The following is a 20,412-nucleotide window of genomic DNA, read 5'->3' on the forward strand; positions in this document are numbered from 1 at the left end:
ATAAAGAGTCCCTGTGGGTTTTAAAATTCACCTGCCTATTGAAGTCTATGGCGGTTCGCCCGGTTCGCCTGTTCGCGAACAGTTGCGGAAGTTCGTGTCCGCCGTTCGCAAAGTTTTAGGTTCGCGACATCACTATTCACCAGTATGTTGAACTCAATAGGCAAGAGAAAGCGAGTTGGTTCCACTACCTCCAACTAAGAGCAAGAGTAGGTGAGGTCCTAGGATACAATAAATTAACTACTAGCTCCTATTTAGAGAGACTTTGCTTAGCCACCGGACGGACAAGAGGGGCGATTTCTAACTTATATATCCAATTTAATAACCCACCTAAGTTGAGTAAATTACCGTTCATGATAAAATGGGAATCAGAATTTAATTTTACCTGGTCAGCAGATAGGTGGTGCGATACCTTGAGGTCTGGTACCTCTTTCTCTATTTGTGCCCATTTAAAGGAAAATTTTATTAAAGTAGCATTTCGATGGTACTTCCATCCCTCAAGAATACATAAGGCACATGCTAACACAAATTGTTTGCGAGGCTGTACTGAGAGTGGGACATATGCCCACATGTTGTGGCATTGTTGTCATGTATCCCATATATGGTCCCAAACATCAACCCTTTTAAGCGAAATTATGGATAGGCAGATTAATTTATCCCCTACTCAGGCACTTTTACATGAGCCTCTCCCAGGCCTGAACTCAAAAGCAAATAAATTAGTGGCACTTATTTCTACTATAACTAAGTTAACCATTGCAAGATATTGGAAGACAACGATCCCATCATTTTTGATAATTAGGAATAAGATTGATTATTATTATCAGATGAGCAGCGCCTCTGCAGATATCATAGGTAATAAGGAGCAGTTTTTACTGATATGGGAACCCTGGATAATGTATTCTGAGGCCAGAAATAGACAACAGGGATCTAGAACATCTGACTAAAATTAAATGGGGTTACGAAGGGGGTCACACCCACGCCTCTTCCGCTCCTGCTCAGCTTGTCTGGGTGGGTCACAACACACTTCCCTTTCCCCTTCCTTAGAGTTGAATCCAATTTTTCCTGAGGCAGGGGCTGAGCATTTAGACGAATGGGCCAGGACATACTTAGTTTTTTTTTAGGCTGGGTCCCCTCTCACATAGGTTTTGCATAGGTTCCTGAAATGATCACAAAGTGTTGATGTCAAAAAATGGGTTTTGCTGAGTTTATGCTTCTATGTGTTATGTAAATGTGGTCATTTTAGGAGATGGATAGATGATTTGTAAAATGACTAAAGTTGTAATTTTGATGGACTTCTTTGTAAAATGTTAAATTCAATAAAAAACTTTTTTTCATAAAAAAAATAATTCAATTTTGCGCTGTGTGTCATACTTGGCGCCAAATAATTTAATTATTTAAAACCTCATTCCTATTTGCCTCTTGCCTTTTTCTATTTCAGAGGGCTATGCTTTTTGCTTTTTTTCCCATTCCTGAAACTGCCATATAAGGAAATTGATAATTTTGCGTATATGTTGTTTTTTTCTCTTACATTTGCAAGATGTCTCAATCTGATCCTGTCTCAGAAACCACTGTTGGAACCCTGCTGCCTGATAACAGTTCTACCAAAGCTAAGTGTATCTGTTGTAAATTTGTGGAGATTATATCTCCAGCTGTGGTATATAATAGTTGTCATGATAAGCTTTTACATGCAGAGAATGTATCCATCATTAATAGTACAATGTCTGTTGTTCCTTCAACATCTAATGTACATGATATCCCTGTGAATATAAAAGATTTTATTGCTGATGCAATTCAGAAGGCTTTGTCTGCTATCCTGCTTTCTAATAAATGTAAAAGGTCTTTTAAAACTTCTCATAAAGTTGATAAAATTTCAAATGACCGACAACATACTGAATTATCCTCCACTGATGAGGATCTATCTGATTCAGAAGATTCTTCCTCAGATATTGACACTGACAAATCTACTTATTTATTTAAAATGGAGTATATTTGTTCCTTGTTAAAATAGGTGTTGATTACGTTGGATATTGAGGAAACTAGTCCTCTTGATACTAAAACTAGTAAACGTTTAAATTCTGTTTATAAACCTCCTGTGGTTACTCCAGAGGTTTTCCAGTTCCTGGTGCTATTTCTGATATGATTTCTAAGGAATGGAATAGGCCTGGTACTTCTTTTATCCCTTCTTTAAGGTTTAAAAAATTGTATACTTTGCCAGCAGCTAGATTGGAGTTTTGGGAAAAGATCCCCAAAGTTGATGGGGCTATTTCTACTCTTGCCAAACGTACTACTAGTCCTATGGAAGATAGTACTTCTTTTAAGGACGCTTTAGATAGGAAACTTGAATCTTATCTAAGGAAAGCTTATTTATATTCTGGCTATCTTCTCAGGCCTGCTATTTCTATGGCTGATGTTGCAGCTGCATCAACTTTTTGGTTGGAAAGTTTAGCGCAACAGGAAATGGATCCTGATTTGTCTAGCATTGTTCGCTTGCTCCAACATGCTAATCATTTTATCTGTGATGCCATTTTTTATAAATTTGTTAAATCTATGTCTTTAGCTATTTTAGCTAGAAGAGCTTTGTGGCTCAAATATTGGAATGCTGACATGGTATCTAAGTCTAGATTACTATCTCTTTCTTTCCAAGGTAATCATTTATTTGGTTCTTGGTTGCATTCGATTATTTCAACTGTCATTGGGGGAAGGGAGTAAGGGAGTTTAGATCTAAGGGTAAATCTAAAGCTTTTAACCATTTTTGTTCCTTTCGACAAAATAAGGAACAGAAACCTAATCCTTCCCCCAAAGAATCTGGTTCCAATTGGAAACCTTCTTCAAGTTGGAGTAAATCCAAGCCATTTAAGAAACCAAAGCCAGCCCCTAAGTCTGCATGAAGATGCAGCCCTCATTCCAGCTCAGCTGGTATGGGGCAGATTAAGATTATTCCAAAACATTTGGGCAGAGTCTGTCCAAAATCAATGGATTCAGAGTATTGTCTCTCAAGGGTACCGAATAGGATTCAGAGTAAGACCTCCTGTGAGAAGATTTTTTTCTCTCACGCATCCCAGCAAATCCAGTAAAGGCTCAGGCTTTTCTGAAGTGTGTTTCAGACCTGGAGCTTTCAGGGGTAATTATACCAATTCCGTTTCAGGAACAGGGTCTGGGGTTTTATTCAAATCTTTTCATTGTCCCAAATAAAGAAAATTAATTCAGGCCAGTTCTGGATCTGAAAATTTTGAATCGTTTTGTAAGAGTGACAACTTTCAAAATGGTGACTATAAGGACTATTCTGCCTTTTGTTCAGCAAGGGCATTATATGTCCACGATAGACTTACAGGATGCATATTCTGATTCATCCAGACCACTATCAGTTTCTGAGATTCTCTTTTCTAGACAAGCATCACCAATTTGTCGCTTTTCCATTTGGCCTAGCGGCAGCTCCAAGAATCTTTTCAAAGGTTCTCGGTGCCCTACTCTCTGTAATCAGAGACGGGGTATTGCGGTGTTTCCTTATTTGGACGATATCTTGGTACTTGCTCAGTCTTTACATTCTGCATAATCTCACATGTTTCTTCAAAGACATGGTTGGAGGATCAATTTACCAAAAAGTTCCTTGATTCCTCAGACAAAGTTCACCTTTTTTGGTTTCCAGATAGATTCAGTGTCCATGACTCTGTCTCTAACAGACAAAAGACGATTAAAATTGGTTTCAGCTTGTCGGAACCTTCAGTCTCAATCATTCCCTTCAGTAGCTATGTGCATGGAAGTTTTAGGTCTCATGACTGCAGCATCAGACGCGATCCCCATTTTCATATGAGACCTCTCCAGCTTTGTATGCTGAATCAATGGTGCAGGGATTATACAAGGATATCATAATTAATATACTTAAATCCCAATGTTCGACTCTCTCTGACTTGGTGGTTAGATCACCATCATATAGTTCAAGGGGCCTCTTTTGTTTGTCCAACCTGTACTGTGATCACAACAGATGCAAGTCTTTCAGGTTTGGGAGCTGTCTGGGGATCTCTGACAGCACAAGGGGTTTGGAAATCTCAAGAGGCGAGGTTACCAATCAATATTTTAGAACTCCGTGCTATTTCAGGGGGCTCTTTAGGTTTGGCCTCTGTTGAAGAGAGAACTGTTCATTTGTTTTCAGACAGACAATATCACAACTGTGGCATATGTCAATCATCAGGGTGGGACTCACAGTCCCCAAGCTATGAAAGAAGTATCTCGGATACTTGCTTGGGCGGAATCCAGCTCCTGTCTAATTTCTGCGGTTCATATCCCAGGTGTAGACAATTGGGAAGCAGATTATCTCAGCCGTCAGACTTTACATCCGGGGGAGTGGTCGCTCCATCCAGATGTGTTTTTTCAGATTGTTCAGGTGGGGTCTTCCAGAAATAGATCTGATGGCTTCCCATCTAAACAAGAAACTTCCCAGGTACCTGTCCAGGTCCAGGGATTCTCATGCGGAGGCAGTGGATGCATTTGCAGTTCCTTGGTGTTACCAACCTGCTTATATCTTCTCCTCTAGTTCTTCTTCCAAGAGTGATCTCCAAGATCATCATGGAACACTTGTTTGTGTTGCTGGTAGCTCCAGCATGGCCTCCCAGGTTTTGATATGCGTATCTTGTTCGGATATCCAGTTGCCAACCTTGGCCACTTCCATTAAGACCAGACCTTCTGTCTCAAGGTCCGTTTTTCCATCAGGATCTCAAATCATTAAATTTGAAGGTATGGAAATTGAACGCCTAGTGCTTAGTCATAGAGGTTTCTCTGACTCAGTGATTAATACTATGTTACAGGCTCGTAAATCTGTTTCTAGGAAGATTTATTATTGAGTTTGGAAGACTTATATTTCATGGTGTTCTTCTCATAAATTCTCCTGGCATTCTTTTAGAATTCCTAGAATTTTACAGTTTCTTCAGGATGGTTTGGATAAAGGTTTATCTGCAAGTTCCTTGAAGGGACAAATCTCTGCTCTTTCTGTTTTATTTCACAGAAAGATGCTAAGCTTCCTAATATTCACTATTTTGTACAGGCTTTGGTCCGTATCAAGCCTGTCATTAAATCAATCTCTCCTCCTTGGAGTCTTAATTTGGTTTTGAAGGCTTTACAGGCTCCTCTGTTTGAGCCTATGCATTCTTTGGACATTAAATTACTTTCTTAGAAAGTGTTGTTCCTTTTGGCCATCTCTTCTGCTAGAAGAGTTTCCGAATTATCTGCTCTTTCTTGTGAATCTCCTTTTCTGATTTTCCATCCGGATAAGGCAGTTTTGCAGACTTCATTTAAATTTCTACCTAAGGTTGTGAATTCTAACAACATTAATAGAGAAATTGTTGTTTCTTCTTTGTGTCGTAATCCTAAGAATTCTTTGGAGAGATCCTTACATTCTTTGGATGTGGTAAGAGCTTTGAAATATTATGTTGAAGCTACTAAAGATTTCAGGAAGACTTCTAGTCTATTTGTTGTCTTTTCTGGTTCTAGGAAAGGTCAGAAGGTTTCTGCCATTTCCTTGGCATCTTGGTTAAAGCTTTTGATTCATCAGGCTTATTTGGAGTTGGGTCAGGCCCCGCCTCAGAGAATTATAGCTCATTCTACTAGATCAGTCTCCACTTCATGGGCTTTTAAGAATGAAGCTTCAGTTGATCAGATTTGCAAAGCAGCAACTTGGTCTTCTTTGCATACAATTACTAAATTCTACTGTTTTGATGTATTTGCTTCTTCAGAAGCAGTTTTTGGTAGAAAAGTTATTCAGGCAGCTGTTTCAGTTTGATTCCTCTGCTTATGTTTAAGTTTTTTCTTTTCATTTATGAGAATAAACTTATATATTTTTTTTTAAAATCAAAGTTTTTTATTAAGGTATTTAGCAAGACAATAGCCATAAATATAAGTTACATCAAAATAAACATGTCTGATAATGAAAGTAGATCATGACAACATTCATACATTCAGTATATCATATTGCATTATTAGCCTGTCACAGATATATACATTGCAAAGTTTACATTGATACCTTATAATTTTATTTTTTATAAGATGCTACTGTGGTACCCTACTATCTAAAGTTACTGCCTATTAGAATGATATTTTAACTTGGCAAGCATAGAAAACTTATCATGAATGAAAAGTACATTTTTCCCTGAAGGGTACTGTATAAGATATTAACTATACTATTAGCATTCATTAAATAGATATGAAATAAAGTTAATACCATGAGCCGGTGAATACCGCTGGATAATCACCAAAAAGGGTGAATAAGAAGAGGGGGGGGAGGTGACAGTGGTATAAAATAATTAGGATTATATAGTGCCACACAAAGAGAATATATTGATTATAGCTGCAAAACCTAGACATCTATCTGAGTCATAGGGGAACTGATAAACCTTGAACTCCCACTAATAAAGTTATAAGCTTGCTAATAATAGTATAGTTATCCTACAATTCAATGACCAGTTTGATGTTTCCTATCTTTCCTCATCCAAAGATACATCTAGGCAGCACCACGAATGATTTAAGAACATTTGAAGAATATAACTCCAGAATCGTAAACATCTCTGAAACCTCTAGCAAATTTAATGAGAGTACACTATCCCTACCACAAATAAGCTGCAAGATCACATCAATTATTAAGTGAGTAACAGTACTGTAACTGGCACAATATGAGCAAGAATAGTAAAATAAGCCCTCTCTTTTGCACTAGTATAATAGAATATGATCAGAAGAATTCTCTCCATTGACCTCCCTTTGCGTGGGATGGCTAATGCCACCTTATATTCTAAGCCGCAAAAAGTTTCTTGTAAGAGTTGCTATAAGGGGAAATACATAGCAGAGACTAGGGTTGTAGGGGGAAGGTTACATATAGTATATAGAGATATTAAAGAAAATATAAACCTCTCCTCTGTAAACTAGGAGTATATGTTTAACTATTGCGGTACAGTAAGAAGCAAGGGACATATACAAACATAAAACAATAACACTCCTAACCAAAATTTAATAGCAAACCTGAACCTTTTAGTCTAATATATATTGTACCATAGCTTCAAAGAGAAAGAGCAGTCATTTCAACAGTTTAGAAGACGTTAGGCCCTTTGTATCCGGTCCAAAGACCATCATTAACGGGTTCAAATTTGAATTAGTCAGAATCTCAAATTAGCATCCGCAGTTCCATAATGAAAGGGCTCATTTAACCTACCCCAGACCTTATTGTTATTGCGTATGTACACTGAGTAAGCTGGGGAGAAAAATCAATCATAACCCCTGTGAGTAGTGGTGGGACATCCAAGGTTCCTGGCCATCTGTGGACAACGATCTCTTCCATTTGTACACTGTATTCTCCATTGTCCTCAAGAGGTTTAAACAGACCGACCTGATTGTTTAGCTGGATAGGCTGCTGCACATCTTCCTGTACCGGACCCGCTTCTCCAAACACCAACACCTCTGCAATGCTATTAGTAAGCGGTAACTTAGCTATTACCACTACCTCCTCAATGAGAGCCATATCAAGCTCAATATCTCTCTCTTGTGTAAGCTGACCATTCCAGATGTCCGCCACCCGGGAATCACACCGGGGCCTCACAGCGCTTCCCCGGACCGCAGAAACATCCGTGCACAGGTTGTGCATATCAGAGAGAAGTATGTTGGCTCCACCATGCAGTACAGCAATGCAATCTGTGTGATGCTGGTCCAATCGATTAGACAGCTCCCTCAAAACGAATGCGATGCGCTCCATCTGTAATGAGGTCCTTAGTGTAAACTTGTGTTCTAGTCCAGGACTCCTTCTCCCTCAGGAGTTATGGCAACGACTATAGAAGTGAAAGTTTTTGCACTATTTATTCCATCACCTCCCAGATCCGATATTAAACCAGCATGATTCTGACTCTATATATCACTCCCTCGGCGATCCACAGCCTGCAGTTCTGTGAGGTTCCAAGGGCACATGGGAGTAAATTCAGAACAGCGGTGTACTTTAACTGCCGTCTTAGGCCTATCTCCCCAGCCTAATAAAATCAAATATTTAAAGGGTGATAGAAGGCTCGTATCTGGTAAACCTCTTACTGATCATGGGTCTGTTAATGTCCCCGCCACTTTTGTGGTGTAATCTGCATCTGTAGGGGCTAGTTAATAGCCTTGAAATGATATTATATATAGGAGCTCTGCAAACACGCATCTATTCTCTTTGCTAGCTGGCTCCGCCCCCAAACTTATATTTTAGGTTGTGGATTAATTTTTTCAGCGGAAGATGGCTGTTATTATTTTTATCCCTCCCTCTCTAGTGACTCTTCTGTGGAGTTCCACATCTTTGGTATTATTATCCCATACGTCACTAGCTCATGGACTCTTGCCAATTACATGAAAGAAAACATAATTTATGTAAGAACTTACCTGATAAATTAACTTATTTCATATTGGCAAGAGTCCATGAGACCCACCCTTTTTATAGTGGTTATGATTTTTTGTATAAAGCAGAATTATTTCCAAATTCCTTTTTTTTATGCTTTTTACTCTTTTCTTTATCACCCCACTACTTGGCTATTCATTAAATTGAATTGTGGGTGTGGTGAGAGGTGTATTTATAGGCATTTTGAGGTTTGGGAAACTTTGCCCCTCCTGGTAGGATTGTATATCCCATACGTCACTAGCTCATGGACTCTTGCCAATATGAAAGAAATGAATTTATCAGGTAAGTTCTTACATAAATTATGTTTTTATTACAACAATGAAGCAGATTGTTTTATATCACTTTAAGGGGATATGAAACCCAATTTTTTTCTTTCATGATTCAGATAGACCATGCAATTTTAAGCAACTTTCTAATTTAGTCCTGTTATCATTTTTTTCATTCTCTTGATATCTTTATTTGAAAAGCAGGAATGTAAGCTTAGTACCAGGCCCATTTTCGGTGGGTAAATGTAGCGACCAATCAGCAAGCGCTACCCAGGGTTCTGAACCAAAAATGGCGCGGCTACTAAGTTTACATTACTGTTTTTTAAAATAAAGATACCAAGAGAACGAAGAAAAATTGATTGTAGGAGTAAATTGGAAAGTTGCCTAAGATTGCATGCTCTACCTGAATCATGAAAGAAAAAAATTGGGTTTGATATCCCTTTAAGAGGTGCTGAGCTAAAGTATTTCCCTTTAGTTACAAAGAAAGTAGTTTTCTTTTTATGGGGTTAGTTTTAGGTTCCTTGTAATTTACCTCAATAGCTATTTTATTCCATGTAAGATAAGTAGCATTGTACATAATTATATTACGTACCTTTTTCCAAACAAATAAAACAGGCGACTATACACATATGGATCCTTTGGACAGTTTGGTGACATCAAGTATTCCTATTAGGATATTAAACGTAAAGTTATACTGATAGTAAAGTTGTATTATTTGTCAACCTCGAGTAATAATAATGAATATAATACTGTGCATTTCTGTTATCAACTCATTTGTTGTAGATATTATAGAGTTCAATAATATATGGGAGGTGAAATACTCTTATTTTATTTAGGAGCATTATTTGAATACAGAGGGCATGTAGGGGGGGGGGGGGGTGAGAGGAGGAAGTTTGGTGATTGTAGTATTTTTTGTGAGTAGGTATTTAGATACTTGTCACTTTAGATAAATGACTGCCTCTTTCTCCTGCCCTCCCGCTATGTTTTTTTTGTTGTTGTATGTATTATTGGCACAGACGTTTGGGTGCTATACCTCCTCTTTTAGGTTACAACCATCATAGCCAGTTTTTTATAATAACCTCCCCATGAGTTGGGGGGTGTATTATATATACTAATTGGGTTCCTTGGAGGGTTAATATTCAGTAAAATAACTGAGATCCGGGAATGAGCTATCTTTAGTTGGTAGTTACAGCCTTTTCTCATATGCCGGGTGAAGTCAAGTTAGCACTGCTGAGGTTCATGTAAATTTGTATGTTATCATGGTAGGCGTAAAGCTTGTGTCAGGCATCAAGATGCTTACTCAAACTAAGAGGAGTGTGATTGGTAGTTCTTCCTGAGTCCTTAGGTGCAATATGTTCTGTCTGGTGTCTGGGTAACCAATAGAACTGTTGGTGAACAGGAGTGCGCTAAGGATAGGGCAGTTTGTACTCATGATAGTACTAAACATAGAGCAGGATATGCAACCAGCATTAAAGGGACATTGTACATTCGATTTTTCTTTGCATAAATGTTTTGTAGATGACTCATTTATATAGCCCATCTGGGAGTGATTTTGTAAAAATGTATAGTTTTGCTTATTTTTTTAATAATATTGTGCTGATGTTCAGACTCCTAAACAAGCCCCAAAGTTTTAGATATATACTGATGACTCCTGTTTGTGTAATCTGTCTTTTTTATATGCAGGGGAGGGGGGAGTGTCTGCTGTTTATGTTTTCCCAGCCCCTTTCAGTGGGGGTCCCAGTCTAACCTCATCAACAGTGCTAAATTGGGAGCTTCTAAGTAAGTTTTAAAATGTTTTATACTGGATTTTTAGATCAGGATCTTTTCATATTCTTCTTTATAGTAGTGTATATTACATGCAGTTATATTAAACTTGGTGTATACTGTCCCTTTAAGGGAAGCACGGTTTCGAATCCTGTAAGATAAGCTGGCAATTACCTTGTTTCATGACTGGAATCAGTAATGTAGGAGATGCACCAAAGGTTAGAAAGTATAAAGGATTGAGTCTCTCAGTTTAAAAAAGTAGCTGCACCAAGTGCAAAAAAGTGGTCAGGATATACACCAAGGTCAGAAGCCCAAGGACTCCAGATGTCCAAACAAAGGGAGCAGACAAACATATAGTCCATAAAACAGTTCCAGTAGTCAATAGACAGGTTAACAGTTTGAAACATGTGAAACAACAGAGGTAGCAAGATCCAGGTAACAAACCAAAGTCTAACCAGCAGGATGATAACCAGAATGCCAGGGACTTCATAACTAAGCACTAAATAAAGCACTCACAAATCCTTTTAAAAATTCCTGTGCAAACTTTGGGGCTAAACCCACTGCAAGGTCACTTCCCATGTGATCACTACAAATAGTTCTACTCTTTAAGCACATCACACAGGAAGGGTTAAAGTGATGGTAAACTCTCCCCTTTATAAAATCAGATCCGGAATGTTAGTGATATGTTAGATAGAGCTTAATTCATCAGTTGTAATGTAGTTTCGCTCTAACTTATTTTTTAATGTATAAATGAAATTCAATTACCCCATGCTCTATATTTGAATTTCATATCTATAATAAAAAGTAAGTTATAGGCCATCTTCATTACAACTGATGAATTAAACTCCATCTAAAATGTCTCTAACATTCCGGATCTGATTACCATTACTTTGGTGCAAGGTTAGAATACTAAAACTAACATTAAACAGCTTTTCGGGCTTGACAAATCCTGATGTCGTAAGTGACCCTGAGATAGAAATTGTGCCTGAAGTAGCATGGGAAGTTTTTTGTCCTTGGTTATTTCTGCTCTTGTCCTGTACTTCCTGTTATGACCCTGGCCTGATTCATAGCTTTAGTCCACTGGTTTTCAAACCTGTCCTCAGGCTTACCTAACAGGCCAGATTCTGAGGATCTCAATAGAGCACAACTCTCACCCACGGTAATCCTGAAAATCTGGCCTGTTAGGGAGGCCTGAGGACAGGTTTGAAAACCATCGCTTTAGTCTCTTGCCTTTCCCACTACTGCGTCACATGTTCTGGATTGTCCATCAGGTTGCCTAACTTAAACAAGTTGTCTCTGCCTGCTCCTCTTGTTAAGATGCCTGGTTTCTGCTGACTACAGTGGTTCTTCCCTATGGCTTGTTTCCTGACAACTCTCCTGTATTTCCCTATGACCCTGACTTCTGCTTCCTGTCTTCATACAAGGTTAGAAACCCCAATCTGTACCTGACTGTAGCCTGCAGAGCATCTCCAGCACAAATGGTTCCAGCCATCAAAAAAGTTAATTTAACTTAGGGGTCAGGCCTTGTCTTACTTTTGAACAGAGTTGTAACTAGACCTCACTGGGCCACAGGGACAATTCTGTGGTGGGGAACAATTTTAACAGCAGCCTTTCTGGCAGTTTTCAATCAGCAGAAGCTAAACAGACAGCAAAGTAGGAAAAAATAGGTCTGCTTCTATGCCATGAGTCATGGTTCCGCTTTCCTTAGTCTTTACCAGAGGATATGCTCTTGTGCACACTTCCTTTATGTCTAGCAACACTGTGACAGCCTTCTTGGAAATCTTGCCACCATATTGTAAAAGCATATCCACATGCTTTCTTAAAGGTCCATTATAGTCATTTTCAAGCACAGTGTTTTTCAAAAGTTCATTATTGTCATAAATTGTCATCAATATACATGTTTTAAATCTTATTTACTGTTTTAAAGATATTTATTTTACAAAACCTAATTGCTTCCAATAACTTAATGAGTCGGACGACCACATGTAGGCCGGAGCCTGTGCAGTTCATTGTTCATTCAGCTCCTCTACCCCCCTCCTAAGGCACGCAGGCTACAGCATTACAGCAACCCGTCAGTCTAAAGTTGATCCGGCCCCTCTGTGCGTGGTCACAAGCGAGCACATCGCCTATGGTTGCTATGGCAACCTTTGTAGCGTTCTGAGAGCTGATAACACTCTGTATTCAGGAAGGTAAATCTTTTAGAACAGCTTTTGTAAAGCAGCTTGCCAGTGTGTTTTTAATGCTAAAATTTTACATCTCCGTTCTCTCCTATAGCCAATTTTGGATCGTGTTATAGTCTGTTTCGAATTGCGTCATATTGTCAGCTTGTTATTCTTGACTATCTTCTTAGGATATTTATTTATTTATTTATAAAATATTTTACCAGGAAGGATACATTTCTCTCATTTTCAAGTATGTCCTGGGTCCACAAAACATTGCATTGATACAAGGGGTACAATAAAATACAAAAACAATATTAATACACAATATATGCAAACATTTAACATAGAACTGGTAGGAAAAATTTAATCAACCATTACAGGTGCATTCTGTTTTGAGATATGTAGAGAGGGATCTCTTAAAGGATATTAGGCTTGGGGAAGGTTTGAAAGTGTGCAGGAGGTCATTCCCTAACTGTGGTGCTCTGTAGGAAAAGGAGGATCGAGCTGCTTTCTTTTTGTATTGAGGCAAGCTAAATAATGTGCTGTTATTGGATCGGAGGTTATAGGAGGTGGGAATAGCTGGGGAGAGCATTCTGCTCAGGTAGGGTGGGAGCTTCCCAGAAAAGCTCTTAAAGACAAGGCAGGAAAGATGGAGGGTGCGTCTGGATTCCAGCGACAGCAAGTTTAGTTCTTTTAGCAAGTCACAATGGTGGGTCCTGTAGTTACATTGTAGCACAAAGTGGCAGAACGAGTTATACAGTGTATTAACTTTATTAAGGTGAGTTTGCGGTGCAGGTGCATATACTACGTCCCCATAATCCATAATAGGCATCAGCATTTGCTGTACAATCTTTTCCTTTACTGTAGGGCTGAGGCAGGATTTGTTTCTGTACAGGGCACCTAGTTTTGGATAAAGTTTAGATGCAAGTTGTCATGAGATGCAGGACATATGCAGGACACAGCAAGGATGGTACAACTCTATTTTATTACAGAGCATAGGAACATACATCTAGTCAGGTTGATTGTACTAACTAACTGCGACACAGACTACCGGACCTAAGACAAAAGGGCTAGGTACGGCTCAGATTGCTTTAAAATGAACTTTGTTGTTTGAACTGCCCTTTCAGCCATTCCGTGGGCCTGCGGGTAATGTGGACTTGACGTGGAATGTACAAAGTCATATTCCTTGCTGAAAGCACTGAACTCCGCAGAAGCGAACTGCATGCCATTATCACTCACCAGCTCCATCGGAATGCCCCACCGGGCGAACAAGCTCTTCAGAAGAATGATAACGGCTTGACTTGTGAGATCATTCAAAGGAGCAATTTCCAAATACCTGGAATAGTAGTCGATCACAACAAGGAACTTTTTCCCGTGCAGTTCAAACAAATCAGCAGCTAATTTCTGCCACGGCCCCGCAGGCAGCGGAGTAGAAATCAAGGCCTCCCTTCTCTGAGTAGGCCGGCGTTCCCGGCAAAAGGCACATTTAGACACGTGATTTGCAATGTCGGAGCTGATCCCAGGCCACCACACAGCTGTAGCTGCCCTTTCTCTGCACTTAGTAATGCCTAAATGGCCATCGTGAATCCTGAATTCCTTCCTCATGCTGACAGGAATAACGATGCAGTCTTGGAACAGCACCAACCCCTCCAGCTCTGTGAGCTGCGACCTCTCTGATTGGTAAGAACTTAAAGACATCCAGGCTGCTCGGCTCTCGGGCCAGCCTCCTTTTATGTACTTAATAACCTCTTGCAGATCTGTGTCCAAAAATGTCTCTTTCTTTATTTCTTCCAGTTTCCTTGAAGAAATGGACTTTGAGGCCAGAACCGAATCAACATACACTTTCACATCAGATTCGGTTGAGGATTCTTCAGCAGCAGCCGGCGGGAGCCTGGATAGTGTATCTGCCACCACCAGTTGTTTCCCCGGCACATGCACTGCCTTAACATTGAACCTGAGTAGTCTCATTAAAAGTCTCTGGCATCTTAAGGGTGTTTTGTCAATATCGTAAGAGTTGATTAGAGGGACTAGCGGTTTATGGTCAGTCTCCAGACTAAATTTCTCTAAACCCACTAGGTAACGCTGAAAGCGCTCACAGGCCCAAACTGCAGCCAGGCATTCCTTCTCAATTTGAGCGTATTTTGACTCAGCAGCCGTCAGAGTGCGGGAACAGTAGGCGATGGGCTGTAGTTTATTTCCATTTAACTGCAGGAGAGCAGCCCCCAACCCATAACTGCTTGCATCAGCACTAACCACAGTCTTTTTGGAAGGGTCGTAGAACCCCAGCACTGGGGCAGACCCCAGCAGGGACTTGGCCTGCATAAAAGATTTTTCTTGTGAAGGTCCCCAGACCCAGGCAACGTCTTTCTTTAGCAACTCTGTGATAGGGTGTAGAACTGTTGATGACTCTGGAATAAACTTTCCCACATAATTTACAAGGCCCAATATCTGTCTCAGCTCATGTACATCAGAAGGACTTTTCATCAGTTCAATAGCACGAATTTTCTCAGGGTCTGGTTTGATGCCATCCCCATTGATAATATGCCCAAAGTAGCATAATTCAGTTTTCCTAAAATGACATTTGTCTTTATTTAACTTCAGCCCAGACTCTTTGATAGCCTGCAGCACACAACTTAAACGCTTATCATGCTCCTCCACTGTAGACCCGTACACTAGAATGTCGTCCATGACGACTGCCGTGCCCACTTGGTCACTCAGGAGAGAACTCATTTCCCTTTGAAAGATTTCAGGAGCAGAGGATATCCCGAAGGGGGGTCTGCAGAAGCAAAACCGACCTACCGGTGTAATAAAGGTAGTCAGTTTGCGGCACTTTGGATCCAGGGGGATCTGCCAAAAGACGCTAGAAGCATCTAATGTAGAAAAGAACTTCGCCCCAGCCAACTTCGGAGCTATGTCTTCTAAGGTTGGCAGCACAAATCTCTCTCTCTTCACTGCCTCATTCAACCTTTTCAGGTCCACACAGATGCGCACCTTTCAGTTTTTCTTTGCAACAGGAACAATGGGGGCACACCAATCAGTTGCTTCAGCAACCTCTTCAATAACCCCCATAGACTTCATGCGCATAAGCTCCTTCTCCACTTGAGGCATGAGCGGGAACGGAATTCTTCAGGGAGTAGAAATACTGTATGGGACTGCGTCACTTTTAAGTGCTATACGGACTGGCTTGCAATTCAGTAGGTTCACCAAACATATCTTCAGAGATCTCATTCACTCTGGCCACTAGGCCCAAGTCACAGGCTGCTTTTCTGCTCAATAAATTGTTACCACACTGACCTCGAATCACATGCACCCACATGATGAATTTTCTTTGCTTGTACTCACAGCTGGCAAGAAATTTCTCCGCACAATCAATGCGGCCACCAGGACTATATTTGTAGTGACCTCCGCCAGCTGGGGCTGTCGAGGCAGTTTCATAAATGCAGCAAAAGACATTACAGTGATATCTGCTCCTGTGTCAATTTTAAAATCAACTTTGGCTCCCATTACAGTAAAAGTAACCTTCCAATCTTCCTCTGAGCTTGGCCTTTCCACAACAGACCCCACAAAAGACACTTCCTGACCCTCCTGGTCACTGTCCACCTGCATCTCCTTAATGTATTCAGTTTTACACACCACTTCAAAATGGCCCATTCTGTTACATTTTCTGCATCTTTTATCTCTGGCCGGGCATATAATACTCTGACCATGGGCGCGGTAACACCGTGTGCATCGGGCATGCTGCGCCCATCCACTTCTAGGTCCATCCATTATTTTATATCTACCGCTCACACTGTGCCTTTCACTAGCAGCTTTCCTGGACTGCTGCACTTCATCCACAATACTCTCAGCCCTCAGATCAGAACTTTGCTTTTTCACCAGTTCATTCTGGCGGGCCATCCTAATAGCCCCATCCAATGTTAAATCAGGCTCTAACTGCAGCTTCAGTGAGACTTCAGCATCTGCAATTCCAATAACTATTCTGTCTCTGATTTGCTCTTCTTTAGCAACACCAAACTCACAGAATTCAGCTAGTTCATACAGGCTGCGCACAAATGACTCCACAGATTCTCCCACACGCTAATTATGTTTGTGAAAACAGGCTCTCTCATGAATCACATTTCTTTTGGGCACAAAGTGGGCACTGAGTTTATCCATAACTATATCAAAGTTAAATTTTTCCCCTTCTTGGAAAGTAAAAGCATTGAACACTGGCTCCACATCTTTCCCCATAGAGTATAAAAGAGAATTAACTTGTACTTCACCACTCTCCTTGTCCAGTTTGGAGACAATCCTGAAGCGCAGAAACCGCTGACACCATGTGGGCCAAGCTGCAGGCTGAGAGAAGTCAAAAGGCTCAGGTGGGGTAAACTTTTACATCGTCATCGATCAGGAACAGAAGCGCAGGCAAGAACTTCTGACACCATGTCATGAGATGCCAGACATATGCAGGACACAGCAAGGATGGTACAACTCTATTTTATTACAGAGCATAGGAACATACATCTAGTCAGGTTGATTGTACTAACTAACTGCGACACAGACTACCGGACCTAAGCCCCGCCCCCAAACTAGTGACATCACTTCCTGATCTCATCACACAAGTTTTTCTATGTGGAGGCCAAAAGATAGATTGGGGTCTAACAACATACGTAAGTATTTAAAAGAGTGGACTGCGGTCAGCGTGCAATTGGATTTTGTTTTGATGCGAAGATGGGAAGGAATTTTGTAATTTGTGTAATTTAGGTCCCATTCCAAAGATCATTGTGACAGTTTTGTCAGTGTTTAGGAAGAGTTTGTTCTTTGAGATCCACTTTTCTACCTCTGTGAACTGGTCTTGGAGCACTGCTTCAAGCTGCGGCAGATCGGAATTGTTTGCATAGATTACCATGTCATCTGCGTACATGTGTACAATTGAGGATTTGCAGACATTAGGCAGATCATTTATAAATAATGTGAATAGTAGGGGGTCGAGAATGGAACCTTGGGGTACACCACACGTGACTGGGAGAGGGAGGGAGTAGCTGTCAGAAATGGAGACATATTGTGATCGATCCAATACATATGATCGAAACCAGGTTAACGGACGATCAGCAATACCAGTGTTTTTTAGTTTGAACAGTAGTATGTCGTGGTCTACTGTGTCAAAGGCTTTTGCAAAATCAAGGAAAATAGCTCCAGTTAGGTCTCCTTGTTCAATGCCAGTTTGGATGTCGTTGCAAACTTTTAGGAGGGCAGTTGTAGTGGAGTGATTCGGGCAAAAACCTGATTGATCAGGGGTCAGATAGTTAGATTGTTGGTAATACTCACATAATTGCGTATGGACGCATTTTTCTAAGATTTTTGACAATACTGGGAGCAAAGATATAGGGCGATAATTAGAAACCAAGGTTAATTCCCCACTTTTATGGATAGGCACTACTCTTGCAGTTTTCCAAAGTTTGGGTATGTATCCAGACACCAAGGATTCGTTAATTAGGGTTGTGACTGGTTTAGCAATTGCCGGCGCACTGAGCTTCAACAGCATTGCTGGTTTTTCATTTTTAGATTATTAAGGTGTTTCTTAATGACATTGATGGGTACAGGTCTAAAATTGAACTTCTCTATATTGGGTCTTTGCTGATTTAGTGGGGCCTGATCCACATTTGTAGTTTCAGGATGCGTGTCATTTATTAGTTTGTCAATCAGGGTGGTGGAGCATCTGACGAAATAACTATTAAAGGCATTTGCTACTTCTAAGGGGAGTTGCAGGGTATGGTTGTCCACATTGAAAGTGGGGGGTTGGGAGTGGATTGGAGGATTTTGTAAGTTATTTATGAGTTTCCAAAACTTTCTAGGGTTTGATATGTTATTGTTCAGATTTTCAATTGGGCCTTGGCCAATTTTGTTTGTTTAGAGCATATATTTCACCATTTTCTATATACACAGTGATCGTTCATAGAGCCTGTATGTTTGAACTTTGACCACAATGAATCCCGAAACTGGTACATTTGAATGAGGTCAGCTGTGATCCAATTCAAGTGTGCTCCTTTTACTCTCACCTTACGCAGCGGGGCATGTAAATTCTAAACTTGTAGGAGTTCAGACTAAAAGAATTCAACTGCAGAGTCTAGATCAGGGATTAAGTTTAATCTGTGCCAGGGGAGGTTCTGGATGTCAATTAGAAAAGATTGAAGATTACATTTTTTGAAGGATCTGGTGATTTTAACCTTGGGAGAGGATTTAGTTGCCTTTATTTTGTGCACACAGTACACTAAGCAGTGGTCACTGAAATTGTTAGGGAGAACACCTGCCTCCTGGATTCGGTCGGGAGAAGTGGAGAGAATCCAGTCAATATTAAAATCTCCAAAAAACAAAATTTCACTTTTTGGGTTTTGAGCTATGGTTTCACTAAGGAGATGTGCTATGTCAGAAATTGAATGCACAGGGGAGCTAGGTGGGTGGTAGATTCCTGCAACAATGATTGATTTACTGCACGGGATCTCAATTTTGCCAGAAAGGAAATCAAAGGTGGCAGAAGAGCTATATTTTTGTAAGGGGATGTACTTTATGGAAATGTCAGCAAAAATTACAATGCCGCCTCCTCTCTTTGCTCTATCATTTCTATGGCATGAATACCCAGGTATTTTTGCGGTTAGCCACGATTCAGAGATCACAATGATTTTGGGCTTGTAATGTGAACACCAAGCTTGCAGTGCATCGATTTTTGGTAGTGAGCTGCGGATATTACAGTGCACAAAGGCGAGGCCTTTTTTAGCTGGAAGGCTAGGAATGGAATTTGTTGCTGGACCAGGGTTAGACTCTACATCATTTGCAAGGGCAAGTAACATAAGGAATAGAAATTTGGAAATAATTTTTGTTTGGCCATATTGTGAATGTGATACTTTATAATTTTGTGAGGTAGGGGTAGGAGGGTTATTTTTTAATAACCCTCCACCAGCACTTAGCAGATAAGTTACAGCAACAGAGCAGGCCATGGTGTATGATAATGTGTTTTCCAGTTTGAGGTGTGTGTTTATGGCGGTAATGATAGGAACAAAATTGGAGTGAGAAAATAGTTATAATGAATAACAGTATGGTCATATTTGGATTCATGTTAGTGGTATAAGGTGTGTAGATGAGGAGGGAAAAAAAAAGTATATACTATTGATGTGTGATATGTAGCTATTTGTAGGAAGAGAGGGTATGTATTCTATAGGGTTAAGTAAAAGGAAGGATATGTTGATCAGTGTTTGCACCTGTCATTTAAGTAGAATGAAAGTAGTAACAGCTGAGATGAATGTCTGTATTTTCTTTTAAAACTGGGGTAGATATGATTTAAAATCAGGCTGAAGGAGAGAGATATATTAGCGTCAGATTGGCCTGCAAAGGTTTAAAGGAATGGGGAGGGTATGTCTATGGACATTTGAGCTAAGGGTCATTTAAGCAAACACAGGGAAAGTTGAAAATTACAGAGATAAGACAGAGGTATTCATGTAGGGGAATAAACCATTAAACAAAGTACAAAAAAGATATATGGGCCTTAACTGGTTAAACTAACTTTTAACATAATGGTCAGACATAATGGTGATAAAATATGCATTTAAAATTATAAAAACAAACAAAAAAAACTAAAGAAAAACAATATATATAGCAATACACACATCAGAAAATAACAGGGTAGGTAAAATACAATTATATTACTATCTTCCATAGGCTACCTGTTGTTTGCATAGCAGTGGAACAGCTGAGATGAATGTCTGTATTTTCTTTTAAAACTGGGGTAGATATGCTTTAAAATCAGGCTGTTGTTTGCATATCAGTGGAACAGCTGAGATGAATGTCTGTA

General features: G+C 40.0%; 1 protein-coding gene across 1 annotated transcript in view; it reads right to left on the reverse strand.

Moving 5' to 3' along the window:
• The window catches only part of LOC128644920 (cholesterol 24-hydroxylase), a 175,232-nt gene that overhangs the window by 138,614 nt on the left and 16,206 nt on the right, over positions 1-20,412 (reverse strand). The window contains exon 4 of the mRNA XM_053697576.1: positions 9,254-9,327. Within this exon, the coding sequence (XP_053553551.1) occupies positions 9,254-9,327 (74 nt within the window). The remainder of the gene's footprint in view (positions 1-9,253; positions 9,328-20,412) is intronic.

Source organism: Bombina bombina, chromosome 1 (assembly GCF_027579735.1).
Source record: "Bombina bombina isolate aBomBom1 chromosome 1, aBomBom1.pri, whole genome shotgun sequence".
Taxonomy (NCBI): domain Eukaryota; kingdom Metazoa; phylum Chordata; class Amphibia; order Anura; family Bombinatoridae; genus Bombina; species Bombina bombina.